Source organism: Cibotium barometz, chromosome 62, assembly GCF_041138505.1.
Source record: "Cibotium barometz isolate CiBa-2024 chromosome 62, ASM4113850v1, whole genome shotgun sequence".
NCBI lineage: Eukaryota > Viridiplantae > Streptophyta > Polypodiopsida > Cyatheales > Cibotiaceae > Cibotium > Cibotium barometz.
In genome coordinates, this window is record NC_141107.1 from 14,063,088 (window position 1) to 14,078,145 (window position 15,058).

At 41.3% G+C, this 15,058-nt stretch overlaps 1 protein-coding gene and 1 long non-coding RNA gene across 4 annotated transcripts; both read left to right on the forward strand.

The window, feature by feature from the left end:
- Positions 1 to 591: 591 nt before the first annotated feature.
- On the forward strand, positions 592 to 4,415 carry LOC147604162 (uncharacterized). Of its 2 annotated transcripts, XR_015265445.1 has the most exons (3): positions 592 to 809; positions 3,478 to 3,754; positions 3,885 to 4,415. It is a non-coding gene; the product is annotated as an uncharacterized LOC147604162 (long non-coding RNA). The 2 variants fall into 2 exon arrangements; XR_015265444.1 differs by having other exon boundaries at positions 3,478 to 4,415.
- Positions 806 to 3,276, forward strand: LOC147604163 (uncharacterized). 2 transcript variants are annotated; one of them, XM_086795493.1, is made up of 2 exons: positions 806 to 1,365; positions 1,451 to 3,276. In XM_086795493.1, exon 2 carries the CDS (start codon positions 1,484 to 1,486, stop codon positions 2,861 to 2,863), a length of 1,380 nt encoding a protein of 459 aa, XP_086651619.1. In that variant the 5' UTR covers positions 806 to 1,365; positions 1,451 to 1,483; the 3' UTR covers positions 2,864 to 3,276. The 2 variants fall into 2 exon arrangements, with proteins under 2 accessions (XP_086651619.1, XP_086651620.1); XM_086795494.1 differs by having other exon boundaries at positions 1,474 to 3,276.
- Positions 4,416 to 15,058: the final 10,643 nt, after the last annotated feature.

Consider the following 15,058-nt stretch of genomic DNA (forward strand, 5'->3'; position numbering starts at 1 on the left):
CTCTCAACAGGAGAGATCAGCTTGGCCTATGTGCCAACACAGGACAACCTCGCCGATCTTTTCACAAAGGCGCTTCCTCGTGAGAAGTTCGAAGCTTTCCGCAAAGCTTTGGGCTTGCTCCCCTTTGTGGACTGATCTACTTTGGGCATGGCACTCCCTACACATGAGTGCCAGCTCTCGTTCACACCATCACTCCCAGGGGGGATTTGTTGCTATATATATAGGCAGTGATGTGTGTGAACACACTTAGGACCGCCGGGGCACTTTTTCCCTCTTTAGGAGGTTTTTTCTCCCGGCTTGTGTATACGCCCATCCTTCTAGGGCTAACTTATCTTTTGTACATTGACACAATCTAATACTTTTTGTGTTGTGTGCATTCTTGCTTCTTCTTCTCCAAGCTTTGTGTGCTTTCCTGCAACCCTAATTCCAACAGCGAACTTATTGTAATTAGACAGCCGATTCCTCCACGTTTGAGAATCTCTTTTATCTCCTCTCCTTGTGCCAAAGTTGTCCATGGTTAATATGTAATACAACCACATAAAGGGTTTTTGAGCTTAGTTTAATCGTAAGCATGTAGAGTGGTGTTCCCTCTTCTTGACGGGAGATGATGCTCGAGGCTGAAGATCCGTCGTAGCAAATAGTTATGCGTACTCTGCTCGTTTTACTCTGTCACTCGCTATGCTAGTTGCCCTTGCGCTGAATTCTTCAGGTTTTCCGCAAGCTTTAATGCACATAATGACGTAGTGGCGAGAACGCAATAGCGCGAGAAGCTTGCTGGCGATGGCGCAGAAGCAAAATCGTCTCATGTGGTAGAATTCTCTCCTCTGTTGCGGTGTAGGTTTGGATACAACCCCAATGCTGATGCTGGAGAGAAAAGACAGGATTAGTAGGAAGCTGCAGCACATGCGTCGCTATGCATTCTCTCCACTTGCCAGACTATGCCAACCCTACAATTGAGCTTAGCAATGGCGGGCAAGGGAAACCCCGATGTGTTCTCCAAGCAGAAAATTTGGATACAAAGTGGCTGTGTAATTTCAGATCATGCGGCGGAGTTACTTGGAGCAGGGAAAAGACCTAGGGTTCTGTCTGAGGAACAGAAAGTCTAACCCTGATGATAGCTTCTCATCACCATCGGCAGGGTTGCGGGGAGAAACCGTGATCCCTTCATCGCGCTGATATGCCGCGCGGCTGCAGTGGATAGGAGAAACCCTAATCACTAATTTGTGATAGGGTTGTAGGGTCAGTAGGAACTTTGATTCCTTCATCGCTATTATGCAGTAGGTTTGCGGGGGACAACAGAAACCCTAATTTTTCCATGGCCGTACAGCAATGTTGCGGGGAGCAGGAGGCACTCTAGCGTTGATGGTAAGTTCTCCATCGCTATTGCTCAGGTAGGGCAGGTTATGTTGAACAGGAGAAACGCTGATCCGGAAACCCTTATGCTGAACAGGAGAAATTGTAATGTTGAAACAGAGAAACCGTAATGTTAATGGTGGAGATCAAGCAGAATCTGGCAGCGGCACCATCACGAACAGTGCCAGGAGATTTAGGAAGGGGGGATTTAGAGCTGGAGAGCTGTGAAGAATGGCCTGAGATGCCATCTCCACATCCCCCGAGGATCAATGTCCTCGAACTCAAGTCCCAAATTATAAAGCGAGTTGGCTCAAAGCAAGCCAGCAAATATTTCTCTCTCTTCCGAAGCTTCATAGGCTCCCTCCTTAGCAAGCAAGAGCTTGACAAGCTCGTAGTTGTCACTATTGGCAGGGAGAATGTGGCCCTTCACAATCAGCTCATCAAAGCTATCATTAGCAATGCTGTTAGCTGCTCACATGGCCCTCCACTTCTGCCCCTGCAGGATGTCTCTAAACCCGTCAAAGGTGTTTGTCGCTACAAGCCGCCTTCCTTCACTATCGATGATGATGATGATGCACTCCAACCCTCCCCATCTATCTTGTCAAATGGGGACTCTTTCCTCTTTTCTCCACATACCTGTACTCTTCGAAATCGGGATCTCAAGGCAAACAAAAACAGGCCGAGCCCATGTGGACCCCGAGAGGAGCACTCAACCCCTGACTTGTCCAGACCCATGCAGCAGTTGGGAGGTGCAGCAAAGCAGTTGGATAGTGATTCAAATACTGAGCTCATGCCTCCCTCGAAGCGGCTTAGGGTTCGTGAAGCCATGTCAACTGAAAATGCTAATGCAGAAGAATCCCGCCTGAAAGAATCCGGCCTTTTAGTCCTTGAGGGGATGGTAAAGGAGGAGAGGAAGAAAGCCCTACCATCAACTGGTGAGTCAATCCAAGCACCTTTAGGAATTGCTTTTTGTTCTGGGAGTGTAAGTGCTGCCGTGCGGAGGTCTCGTCTGCAGCCTTTCCCAGCACATCTTCTGGTACAGGATGGTGCAGAAGAGGAATTTTTGGATTCCACTGACTTGCCTGATGCTGGGACCATGCACAGAAAGATGGAACAGATAGCAGCTGTAGAGGGTTTAGAGGGTGTGAGTGGGAATTGTGCAGATATTCTTAATCTCACTTTGGATTCATTCCTCAAGGGGCTCATAAAAGCATGTGTGGATCTTGTGGGAAGCAGAGCTAGGAAAGCCGACCATCAAAGGCCGGTTCTTAGTGGCACCACATGGGATAAGAATGTAAGGGAGGATATTTTCTCTGGCAGGAGCCTTCATGGTAAAAATGGGGTGTGGCCTGGGCCTGTAGCTGAAACCTTCAAAACGGATAGAGAGAAGGTTCGAGCTCCAATATCCCTTATGGACTTCAAGGCAGCAATGGATTTGAATCCCCAGCAACTCGGGGAAGATTGGCCTGTACAGTTAGAAAAGATCTCCTTTCGTAGATATGATCAGTAGTCCAGCACAACAAAGCTGATCTTCTCTGTTTTTTCCCATTTCAAATCACTAACCCTTCAGTTATATACCTGTCAAGGCATCTCCATGAGAAGACTTTTGGAAGCTGTAGAATTTTGGGATTCTATGGGGAATTGTCCCCTTTGTATGAAGATCACAGTTTGCTGCATTCTGAGTAGGTAAGTAAGGAGGCGTTAGGATTCATTGCCACATAATAGAGAGGTGGGAAAAGAGGCTGTCGTTTAACTGTTAGGATTGCATTTGTAAACATGATTCATCAAATACTTCACATTTCAGACGTTTTGTACAATTGTCCTAGACTATATCTTGCATGGTTTCACCTATGTGATTCACAAACCGGAGGTTGGCTTGCTCTTTGTATCATAAGTTAAGATGGCAGATAGGGCAGTTTTCACGTAGTTGTACTCTTTGCCCAAGCCAACACGATTGTGTGTAACAGATGCAACTTTTCCTTTTGAAAGTGAGTTTTACTTGTTCTTCATTGCTCTGGTATTGCAGCAAAGTATTGGTATAATGCATGGTGTTTATTCAAAAATTTTAGGACTTGGAAACTGGCAGGCAACTTAGGCTGGTTGCTGACGTCTCTCCCGCTGCAGTTGGAGATCAAATCAGCACTGTAGGATGCTGGAGATGAGCATGGAAGCTTTACACACTCCAACCCACCCTTTTAAAGGCTCGCTGACTGGACTCCCACTTCATGCCTGTCAGCTTGGAGGGGCAGGTGGGCAGATAATAGAGCAGGCTGGTTACACACACCTCTGCCCATTGCTGGTAGCTGATGTCTCTCCCACTGCAGTTGGAGATCAAATCAGCACTGTAGGATGCTGGGGATGAGCATGCAAGCTTTACACACTCCAACCCACCCTTTTAAAGGTTCGCTGACTGGACTCCCACGTCATGCCTGTCAGCTTGGATGGGCAGGCGGCGGGCAGATAATAGAGTGGGCTGGTTACACAATTAAAGAAGAAATTAACACTGTAGGTTGCTGGGATTGGGTGTGCAGGCTTCACACTCCCCCAACTTGCCCATCAAAAGGCTCACTGCTGCGACTGTGGACGAAGCTTGGACGGCCATTCACACCTAGAAATGGGAATGGCTGGCAGATAATAGCCAATCAGGAGCATGAAAATCGCTGCCAGTTTGGTGCTGTTGCCTTTTCTTTAGCGGGCCTGGATGGGCACCCTTTCGGCTAGAGCACTGTTGACTCACCATGATGAAACTTACTTTACCTGCCAGTTCATGATGAGTGGGTCGGATATGTCAGATGTGTTTGCCCAGCCTTACTGCACTTCTACAGAGCTCATTCTTCAGCAAGCATTTGTATTTGCAGATAAGATGGAGAGGGAAACAGTTATGCAAACTAGATGTAGGTTCTTTTTAAAAAAAGCTGGTAAGATTTTTCTCCTATGTGTTAGTATTCATTAATGTCATGGGAATGATGTGTTAGAAGTAGTGTGTGTGTTTCTCAAGTTTGCAGGGAACAGTTTCATGCCTCGTTAATTAATGCTTGTATTTTCCAAGCAACCTTGAGGTTGTCAAGCTACATGTCTTCGACATTTCTGAGCATGGATTGACCTTTTTCAGTTTAAAGTATTGGGAGTTACGTTAGTTCTATTGTGATGTTTGAGCACATCTTGTTTTATTGTTTTTGGTTTAGAAAAGACAAGGCAGGATGGTTGAATGTCAAGGCATGATGTAGCTAGCAGCACCAGAGAATGCAATTCTAGGCTTGTACCAATGTCACTATTTGATGATCCTGTTAGGCTGTATGTTTGTTTGGAGGATGCTAGCCTTTGTCGGTAAGAGTAAAAGCCCGTGTGGTCATTTCATGATAAACTAAGAGGAGCTTGTTTGCTAAAAATGCTGCTATGTTTTAAGATGTTGAGTGGACCCTGGATGCACATGGACATCATGCTCAAGAATTAATGCAAGATTGGTCAATTACCTTGTGGTAGAGGGACACCCACATGAAAAGGAATGCTTGGAATGTAATCAAGTTGGGTATACAGATGAACAGGACAACTAGTGTTGTGCGTTTATGTCCCCATGCTGCTTGTGAAAGCAAAACATTTTTATGGAAACACTAATGGGATCATCAACTGAGAGAATGAGCTAGTGCTAACAATCAAAGTCATGTCAGCACTTGAGGAGTGCAAGGAGTAAATAAATATGGCTGATTTGGATTATTTTTGGCCAATGGAGTCATTCTCCATCCATTCGCTTTTTGAGTAGAGATGGTAACTTGAGGACCAACTGCAATGTAAGGGGATACTTAGAAATGCTTAGATCACCATTAACGAGTCACTATATTTGTAGACTCTGCTTTCAATCTCCAATCAAGACTAAGACATCATTCCAATTGGTGTACCAATTGTTACAATCTCGTAGATTCAACATGACCAACCAAATGAACATGAAAATATATTGACAAGCCATACATGTGAAAATCTTGCAAAAGACCACACTTTATGCACAAAAGCAAAAAATATCCATAGCTCCAACATCAAGCATCCAAGGACTCTTTTAACACGAGCTCATCCTTTTTCCATAGAAATGCAATGTTTGCCTAACTCTTTGCATGAAGCCCATGTTTCATGTCTCTGTGAACACATCAATGATCGTGTCTCCTGGACTTGTAAAGATAATTTATCAGAAACCTGCAAATAATTTAAGGTTAAAGAAAACATTCATAAAGAAACATTCATAGACTTCTACTTAATATAACACACCCTTTACATCATACATAGCTTACCTACTTAAGCTTATATTCCTCTATGTACCTCCATGAACAGTGGCATATTGAAAAAACAACAATTGTTCCTCTCCAATCTTACACCCTCATCTAATTGCTACCGACCATACAGGGTTATGGATATTTCTTAAAAGCTTGTGCCTTATTGTAGGGGAGAGGCTCGCAATTATTGCGAAAGAAAGAGCATAACATGGTCATTCAACCTTTACGAATGGAAACACACTGTTCAAGTCAAGGGCTTACCTTAGCCTTGTTGAAGCATATATCGTTGGTTCTTGCCTTCGAGTCACAACAAATGCAACTTCCCATTGTGGGTGCACTAGCTCATCTATCGTATCCTCACTCCATTGTCACACTAGAATGCTCCTTGCCAGGAAGAAGAAGAAACTAATTAAAGAGGAAAACCTATAATCAAACCTTTTCAAGTATGCATCCATCTAGTGAGCATGAATTCAAAAGCATACAAGCAAGAAAGAGGAGGGAAGAAGGAGAGCTTACAGAAAAACTCTTGCAAGGGAATGATTATGTCTTGCTTATTGTTAAAAATGACTTATATACAAATGACTACTTTTCACACACTAGGCCGACAAAACTTAAAATTGGTATGACCTCTATTACTAGTCTTAATCAATGATGTACACTAAGTCCATAGAATTTCCCTGGTTGACATTATTGTCTCTTTATATATTGCAGCATCATCTTACAAAAGGTAAGTGCCCATTTGCACAAGTAAGATGGCGAAGCGCGCCTTATGGTAGGTCGGGCATACAAAACCATATTAACCTACGAAATGGTTGACATACTCCCCTTCCTAATGGTGACCACATCCTTGCGTCACCCAAGTTGAAGCTACTCTATCGAGAAGTGGATGGTGTGGATGGTCTAAGATACTCCATGGAGTTAGCAGGACGAGGTTAAGTTGTTAGTTCGGGACCAAGCTAACCGGATGTAGGGCAAAGTGATGGGAAACTTTGGAAAGCCCTAATGGCAAGCAACTTGTCAAGGTGGCACGAAAAGTGATAGATGAGTAAGGGTTATTTATGCAAGGTCTCCGTTAGTTGTGGAACTAGTATGGAAAGGCAAGTAGAGATTCTTAATGCGAGGTCTCCACTAATTGTGGAAGTGGTGTGGGCCCTTCAACATGAGGTAGTTGTTTGGTAGAAGTGGCCCGCACCTTGTGATTGGTGAAACAAATGCCAAGACTCCATATAATGATTGGCATGGGGGTGGATGGAGGTTCGGGATATTATGGCACGATAGGGTATCATGCACAAATCACATAGCGTGAATTTGAGAGATTAGGCTTTTGTGTGATGAATACGTCATCCATGGCAAGGTTTTTTTGGTGTTGAATCGGAGTCGAAGCAACAAAGGATATAATCATGGAAGCTTGTTGGAGGTACAAAAAGAATGTGGGTGTGGGATCCCACTGCCCCCACCGCGCACCGGATTCCCGATTGCTGGCCAACGGAAGCAGCTCCGTCTTGCGCGGGGCAGGGTTTCCCACTCGGGGCCTCGCCCTCGAATGTCCGGGCACGAGACTAAGCTGGTGGTCATTCCGAAAACCGAAACCGGGAAATTTTCCATGCCCGAAAAACGGGGACGATTCCACCATTTTGAATTTCTTAATGAATTTTTCTAACAAGGTCAAGATACTAAACTAACCTTCATCTGAATAAACCAGATAGAAGGGAAACTATTACAGACTTAACTTGAAGGAATCAAAGTTTTTTTCCTAATTGAATCAGGCACAGCCGTTGATCTATTCATTTGAGAAGTCTTCAGGTTATTATTTAACTATTCGAGTTCTAAGCGTATTCCGATTGATCAATTTTATTATTAAAACTCGATCGATTCCAGCCTACTAACCCCATCCGGCCCATGGGTTAGCCACCGCCCAACCACTGGAATTGGTAGAACCAGACAAGTACTCACCCACCCATAATTGAATGTCTTTCTTAACTTTTGCTTTAGAATACAGATACGCACACACTCCTCTTTAAACTTTAATTTATAAAACAATCCATTGACAAACAATTATTGGTTACAGATGCCATAACTCAAAATTCCCATTCAGTCTTTCTATGCATAGAATTTAAATCTAATGAAAATCACTCTTGTATAATAAAAAATAATAATCAATATGCATCTTTCTATGCATAGAATTTAAATCTAATGAAAATCACTCTTTTATAATAATAAAAATATTCAATATGCATCTTTCTATGCATAGAATTTAATTTTAATAAAAATCACTCTTTTATAATAAAAAAATAATCAATATGCATCTTTCTATGCATAGAATTTAAATCTAATGAAAATCACTCTTTTATAATAAAATAATAATAATCAATATGCATCTTTCTATGCATAGAATTTAATTTTAATGAAAATCACTCTTTTATAATAAAAAAATCAATATGCATCTTTCTATGCATAGAATTTAAATCTAATGAAAATCGCTCTTTTATAATAAAAAATAATAATCAATAAAAATATTTCTACTATGCATTTTTCTATGCCTAGAATGAAAATAACACTTTTAGAATACACAAACGATGGAGATTACTCTTTTTGAATAATAAAAGATAAAACTTATTTCACAAAATTTAAGAAAATTTTGCCATAACCTCCTTTGTATGGTTGACCATTTTTCAATTTTTCCTAACCTTAAATTACTTAAAAATTATCCCCAAATGGTTTAAAGCATTCTAAACTAATCAAATTCCACTTTTAAAAGAGAAACAATATGAAAAGTTTAATTCTAACAATTTGATTACTTAACTAGGATAAAGAAAGGCTGAATTTAAGAATGAAGAGAGGGGGAAAGCCTTTCCAACAAGGCATAGCATCAATTTTTTATTTTAAAGATAACAAAAATTAGAAAACCATTAAAAGAATAAAGAAAAAGTAGGATTTCTAACTTACATGAATTTCTAACAATTTGATTACTTAACTAGGATAAAGAAAGGCTGAATTTAAGAATGAAGAGAGGGGGAAAGCCTTTCCAACAAGGCATAGCATCAATTTTTTATTTTAAAGATAACAAAAATTAGAAAACCATTAAAAGAATAAAGAAAAAGTAGGATTTCTAACTTACATGAATTTCTGGGAGCTTTCCTTTGGCTTGATGGTTTGAGGGATCTACTCTTGTTTGCAACAAGAGTGGCCACCAATTCTTTAGAAGAGGGAATGGTCAAAAACTAATGAATTATTAATAAATTCACAGTTTTTGGCTCTGGGGGGAGGAGTAGAGTAACAATGCATAAAACACTATTAAGCTTCAACAAAGGGGGAGGCTTCTATTTATAGGAAAAAGTGAGCTTCTAACCAAGCAAACTGATTCTAGAATTTTCCAGATCAGTTTGGTCAATTTTTGACCATTTTTGGGTCAGTTTAGCTTACTTTTTGGAACTAGACTTGAATTAGGAGAGAGGAGAGATGAAATATCTCAATTTTTGGGAATTTAAAACTCCACCACACATGTGAAATAGGCGCCTCCTTCATGAGGGGGAATCTCCCACTCTGAGGTATCAAAAATTCATTTTTTCAGTATTTCCTTTGGTCCTTAGTCCACTCTTCATCTTATGTGAGTATTTACTCATTTTTGGGGGGATTTTCTTTATTTCTTCTATTTATCTCCTCCACACATTTGGATGAATCTGATTGGCCCCTCAAAACCTTAATTTAAAATTTTCAAAAAATCTCCCCTAGGATAAGGTCTTTTGAACAGATTATAATTGATTTCTAATGCACCTTCTGAAAATCTTTTTGAACTTTTGTTTCGGGGGAATTTATTTTAATAAGAAGAGATATTTTTCCATCCAAAAATATCTAAAATCTGAATAACCTGTCCCTAGAACATTTTCTCTCTCTAAGCCGAAATAGGTAGAAACAAGATCTTTTATATATCTGAAGAGGGATTTGATTACAAGGGAACTTTACTGGACATCTTGAGAGGCTGGGGAGGAATCTTACAGTGGGGGAGAGAGAGAGAGCTTGAGTTCCTTGAAACAAACACACACACACACACACACACACACACACACACACACACACACACACACACACACACACACACACACACACACACACACAAGAGTGCAAGACACAAGAGAGACGGATGGCAAAACTTTCTTCTTTCTTCTTCTCTTCTCTTAAAACCATATAACTAAAAGATAAAAGTACATACATAAAGGGAAAGTACTCTCCTACAACAACATACAAAGTAGTCGGTTTATAGTGTGAACCCGACTATATGAGCTGGCACTATAACTATGCCATTTCTCTAGTACTCCAAAGTGGTTGTCACACAACGTGCCATCCACTGGTGGCATATCAACCATAATTGCACCAATCGTGCTAGTGACATAAGTGCAGAAGCTATCACCCACGCGGGTCATCAATGTTCGTTGTAGCACTAGTTGAGCATGATATCTCAACACTCCCCTGAGCTCAACTCCACACACTGCACTCCAAGTAAGCTCCTAACCTTTTGGAGCTTCTCTGTGCCCAATGCCTTTGTGAAAATGTCAGCCACCTGAGCCTCTGTCTTGACATATACCAAATCTACATCACTGGCTAGAACCTTCTCCCTCACAAAGTGATAGTGCGCATCAATGTGCTTTATTCTAGCATGGTATATTGGGTTACTAGCCAACTGTATGCTACTCATGTTGCCACAATAAATGAAAAATGCTCTATCTACGAGCTCACCCATATCACCAAGTAGCTTTTGAAACCAAGCTACCTCATAAGTTGCCATAGCAGCACCCATGTACTCTGCCTCTGTACTCAACAAGGCAACTGTTGGTTGCTTCTTATTGCTCCAACTCACATCAGCACTCCTAAATGAGATCATAAAACCACTGGTAGATCTCCTCTCTGCAACACTACCAGCCCAATCACCATCTGTGTACCCATGTAGCTCTATCTCTATACCTAGAAAAGTCCATAATCAACTGTGGAATTTATGTACGTGAGAATCCGTCTAGTTGCATCCAAGATCCATTTTGATGAAAGTAACACTTTTATAATAAAAAATTATTCTTTTATGCATCTATTTATGCATAAAAATCCATATTGATCAAAGTAACACTTTTGTAATAAAAAAAATTAACTAATATGCATCTTTCTATGCATAGAATTTATATCTAATGAAAATCACTCTTTTATATAATTAAAAAAAACCAATATGCAGCATAGAATTTATATCTAATGAAAATCACTCTTTTATAATTAAAAAAAACCAATATGCATCTTTCTATGCATAGAATTTAAATCTAATGGAAATAACACTTTTAGAATAAATATATTTCTACTATGCATTTTTCTATGCATAGAATGAAAATAACACTTTTAGAATACACAAATGGTGGGGATTACTCTTTTTGAATAATAAAAGATGAAACTTATTTCACAAAATTTTAGAAAATTTTGCCATAACCTCCTTTGTATGGCTGACCATTTTTCGATTTTTCCTACTTTAATTTACTTAAAAATTAACCACAAGCACTCTAAACTAATCAATTTTCACTTTTAAAAGAGAAACAATATGAAAAGTTTAATTCCAACTATTAGATCACTTAACTAGGATAAAGAAGGGTTGATTTTAAAAATGAGAGAGGGGGAAAGCCTTTCCAACAAGGCATAGCATCCATTTATCATTTCAAACAAAACAAAAATTAGAAAACCATTAAAAGAATAAAGAAAATATAAGATTTCTAACTTACATGAATTCTGGGAGCTTTCCTTTGGCTTGATGGTTTGAGGGATCTACTCTTGTTTGCAACAAGAGTGGCCACCAAATCTTTAGAAGAGGGAATGGTCAAAAACTAGTGAATTATTAAGAAATTCAGAGTTCTTGGCTCTTGGGAGGAGTAGAGTAACAGTGCATAAAACACTATTAAGCTTCAACAAAGTTGGAGGCTTCTATTTATAGGAAAAAGTGAGCTTCTAATCAAGTAAACTGATTCTAGAATTTTTCAGATCAGTTTGGTCCTTTGGTCCTTAGTCCACTCTTCATCTTATGTGAGTATTTACGCATTTTTGGGGGGATTTTCTTCATTTCTTCTATTTATCTTCTCCACACATTTGGATGAATCTGATTGGCCCCTCAAAATTTAAAACTTTCAGAAAATCTGGATCCCTAGGATAAGGCCTCTTGAACAGATTATACTTGATTTCTAATGCACCTTCTGGTTGAACTTTTGTTTCGGGGGAACTTATTTTAATAAGAAGAGATATTTTTCCATCCAAAAATATTCAAAATTTGAATAACCTCTCTCTAGAATATTTTCTCTCGCTAGGCAAAAACAGGTAGAAACAAGATCTTTTATATTTCTGAAGAGGGATTTGATTACAAGGAAAGATGCTGGACATCTTGAGAGGCTGGGGAGGAGTCTTACAACATGCATTTCCCCGACTTTGTAATTCCCTGTAACACTTGGTCCAAAGCTCTTGGGCTATCTTTTGAGCAACAATCCATTAAAGATGATAAGCCTCCTCATGTTTGGAACCATTATTGACATGATTCTAATCAGTTTGAATATGATTGAAACTTATAATCATTGTTAAGCGACAAAAATAGCTAATAGAAACAATTCTTAAAATTGAGTTGGTTACATTACATCAGGTGAATTAGGCTTGGGATCTTCATCATGCTTGGGATCCTCACTAGCCTTGGGATCCTCATCAGACTTAGGTTCTTCATTGTTCACCTCCCTACCAGGTCCCGGCTCGGCCTTTGCAGTCTGCTTTGCGTCTGTCTTCTCTTCAGGATTCGGCTCTGCCTCTTCAGCTTGCTCTACCTCATCAGCCTTGGGATGTTCAATGATGTTAACCTCCGCATTGGACCTTGGCTCTACCTCTATGTGCTCAGAGGGCTTTGGCTCGCCCCCTATAGCCTGAAGGAGAACGTCGACGTGTGCAGGATTGGGGAATTCCAGCTGGTTCTCCTTAGACATCTCTGTGCTATTCTTTAGTATTAATCGTATCATGGTCACTCTGTACCGCTCACATAGTTCCTATCATAATTCTGTAATGCGGTTTGAAAAAACCAAATTCACAATGTCAAACCACAAATCTAGCTAAATCAATGTCCACCGGCGGATGATTCTTCCACTTACCTTGAACATGAAGATATTCATGGAGAAGAGACTCTGGAGAATATATTCTCTACATGTATCATCGATCTCCATCCACAGGAGTGTGAGTCTCCTTGCTTTGGCTTTCTATAGGCCGACTGCTTGTTTGGGGCCATATAAAATGGCCCCATAGCCCCTTGCTATTGTATCTTGTATCACTTTGGGATCTTGTGTATGCAGAGCAGTATGTAGAGCAGAGCTACATGCATATCTCTCTCCTTATCTTATGCTGTCTATTTTCTGCAATCTACTTACTCTTGTGGTCTCAGATTTGGTTATCATCTCCACTGCATATTTTGACATGGTATCAGAGAGCCCTAGGCTCTTGATAGATCTTGGGAGTTTTTGAGCAAGAGGGGGACTGCTGCGTTGCTGATTGGTGGATTGTTCGGGAAGAGAAGAAGCAAGAGGACGGCGGGTTGAGTTGCTGGACAACCACTTGCAGGTGTAAGTTTTTTTTCCCACCCACCTACCCTTTTCAGTTGCATCCCCACCACGATGGCAGATTTATTAGAGATGGCTGAGAAGCATGTGAAGATCCCAACACTCCCCACGTTCCCGGTGGACCGTTAGTTGGATGGGAACAATTACGGCATATGGAAGGTTATGATGGAGTCTGTGTTGGAGTCATATGACCTTGCTGATTTCATCGTTGTCGGGGTTCCATGGCTGGAAGTAGAGGAAGGGGAGTTACAGACAACCAAAAAGGACCACGAGGCATAGGCACAGATGTGGGATCGTGTCAACGCTAGGGTCCATTCATTTATCTTCCTCAACTGCACACCGCAAGTAATCAATCACATAAAGCATATAACGCTGGCCAGAGGCATATGGCAGCACTTGGCTTCTCTTTATAACGGGGTATTGCCCATGAAGAGGATTTCCTTGGAAGTATAGATGCGGGTTATGAACCCTGTAAAAGTCATCGACGATGCGGGAGCACATTAACAAGCTGCAGGCCCTTCAGCAAGAAGTCCTCCAAGTTGGGAAGAAGGAGATATCATCAGAAGATATGGCCATTACTTTGTTGTCCCACTTGCCTTCTTAGTATTCCACTTTCTACTCCTCTTTGATTACTAGTGGCAGGCTCAGCACCATTACATGGGAGGATCTTGTGCCCATGGTCTTGGACCAGGAGGAATGATTCACGAACCCTCCTCACAGCGGAGGTTGGGAGGCCTTAACTGGCCACTGGCTGAAAGGCCGAAATAACAACAAGGGCAAAGGGAAGGCTTCACCGGAGAAGTCTTTTGAGAAGAAGCCTGACATAGATCGAGAGAAACTGAAGGCCGAGAGGTCTTGCCAATGATTGTGCAAGAAAGGCCACTATTGGCGGAATTGTCCTAAGTGGACTGGGAAGAGTGCTAATTCTTTAGTCTCTCAGCCTGCAAAGACTCTAGCATTTGTGCACTTAGAGATGCTGGACTCATATGCTTCATCATCTTCGAGCAAGGAGGCAATTGGCACCGCAAAGGATACTCGGGAGTGGATTATTGACAGTGGTGCTTCCAGGCACATGACTCCTTCCCCCGAGACTTCTTTTTAGATCTTAAACGGCAGTCAGGTCGCATCTTCATTGGCGACAACTCCACCATTCCAATACACAGTGAGGGCCGGATGGACATTATTCCCAACGGCAAGGGGGGTAAGCATTCCTCCCATGTTCTTTACGTCCCTGCTCTTGGTTTTCATCTTCTGTCAGTGCATGAAGTATGCTTTCGGGTGGAATTTGAGGAGCATTCAGTTGCTCTACGGGACCGTGAGACTGGCCAGGTTGTTTGGGAAGGCGGTGTGGAGAATGGTATCTACAAGCTCTCTGCACTCTCCTCATCATTGACAGGTTCTCAGGTCAGAGATCTGTGGCACTTTTGTTTTGGCCACTTAAATGTGGATGCACTGCGGCGGCGAGCTTTCCGAGACCAGTTGGTGGTTGGCTTGCCAGATGATGCTGGCAGCAGGCAAGGATGTTGCAGTTCTTGCATATGTGGTAAGAAACACAGGGAATCCTTTCCGAAGCAGGCTTCCAGGCGGGCTTAAAATCCATTGGTGCTTTGAATGTTTACTTACAGGCCTAACTCAGGATGTGATCTTGGTATTGAATTAAGAGTCCACAGGATTCTCTTATCCAATTCTATAACGGCAAGGCTCCAATGGTTCCTGCAAAAGCAAAAATATCTAAACTAAGGCATCCCCTATCTATTAGATGCATATAACTAACAAGATAGAGGAGTAACGTACCCTGATTTGTATATGGAAAAATTAATATGGTAACCTCGAACA

Coding starts and splice junctions, on each gene's coding strand:
- LOC147604163 (XM_086795493.1), top strand. CDS start 1,484: ATGTTAATGGTGGAGATCAAGCAGAATCTGGCAGCGGCACCATCACGA.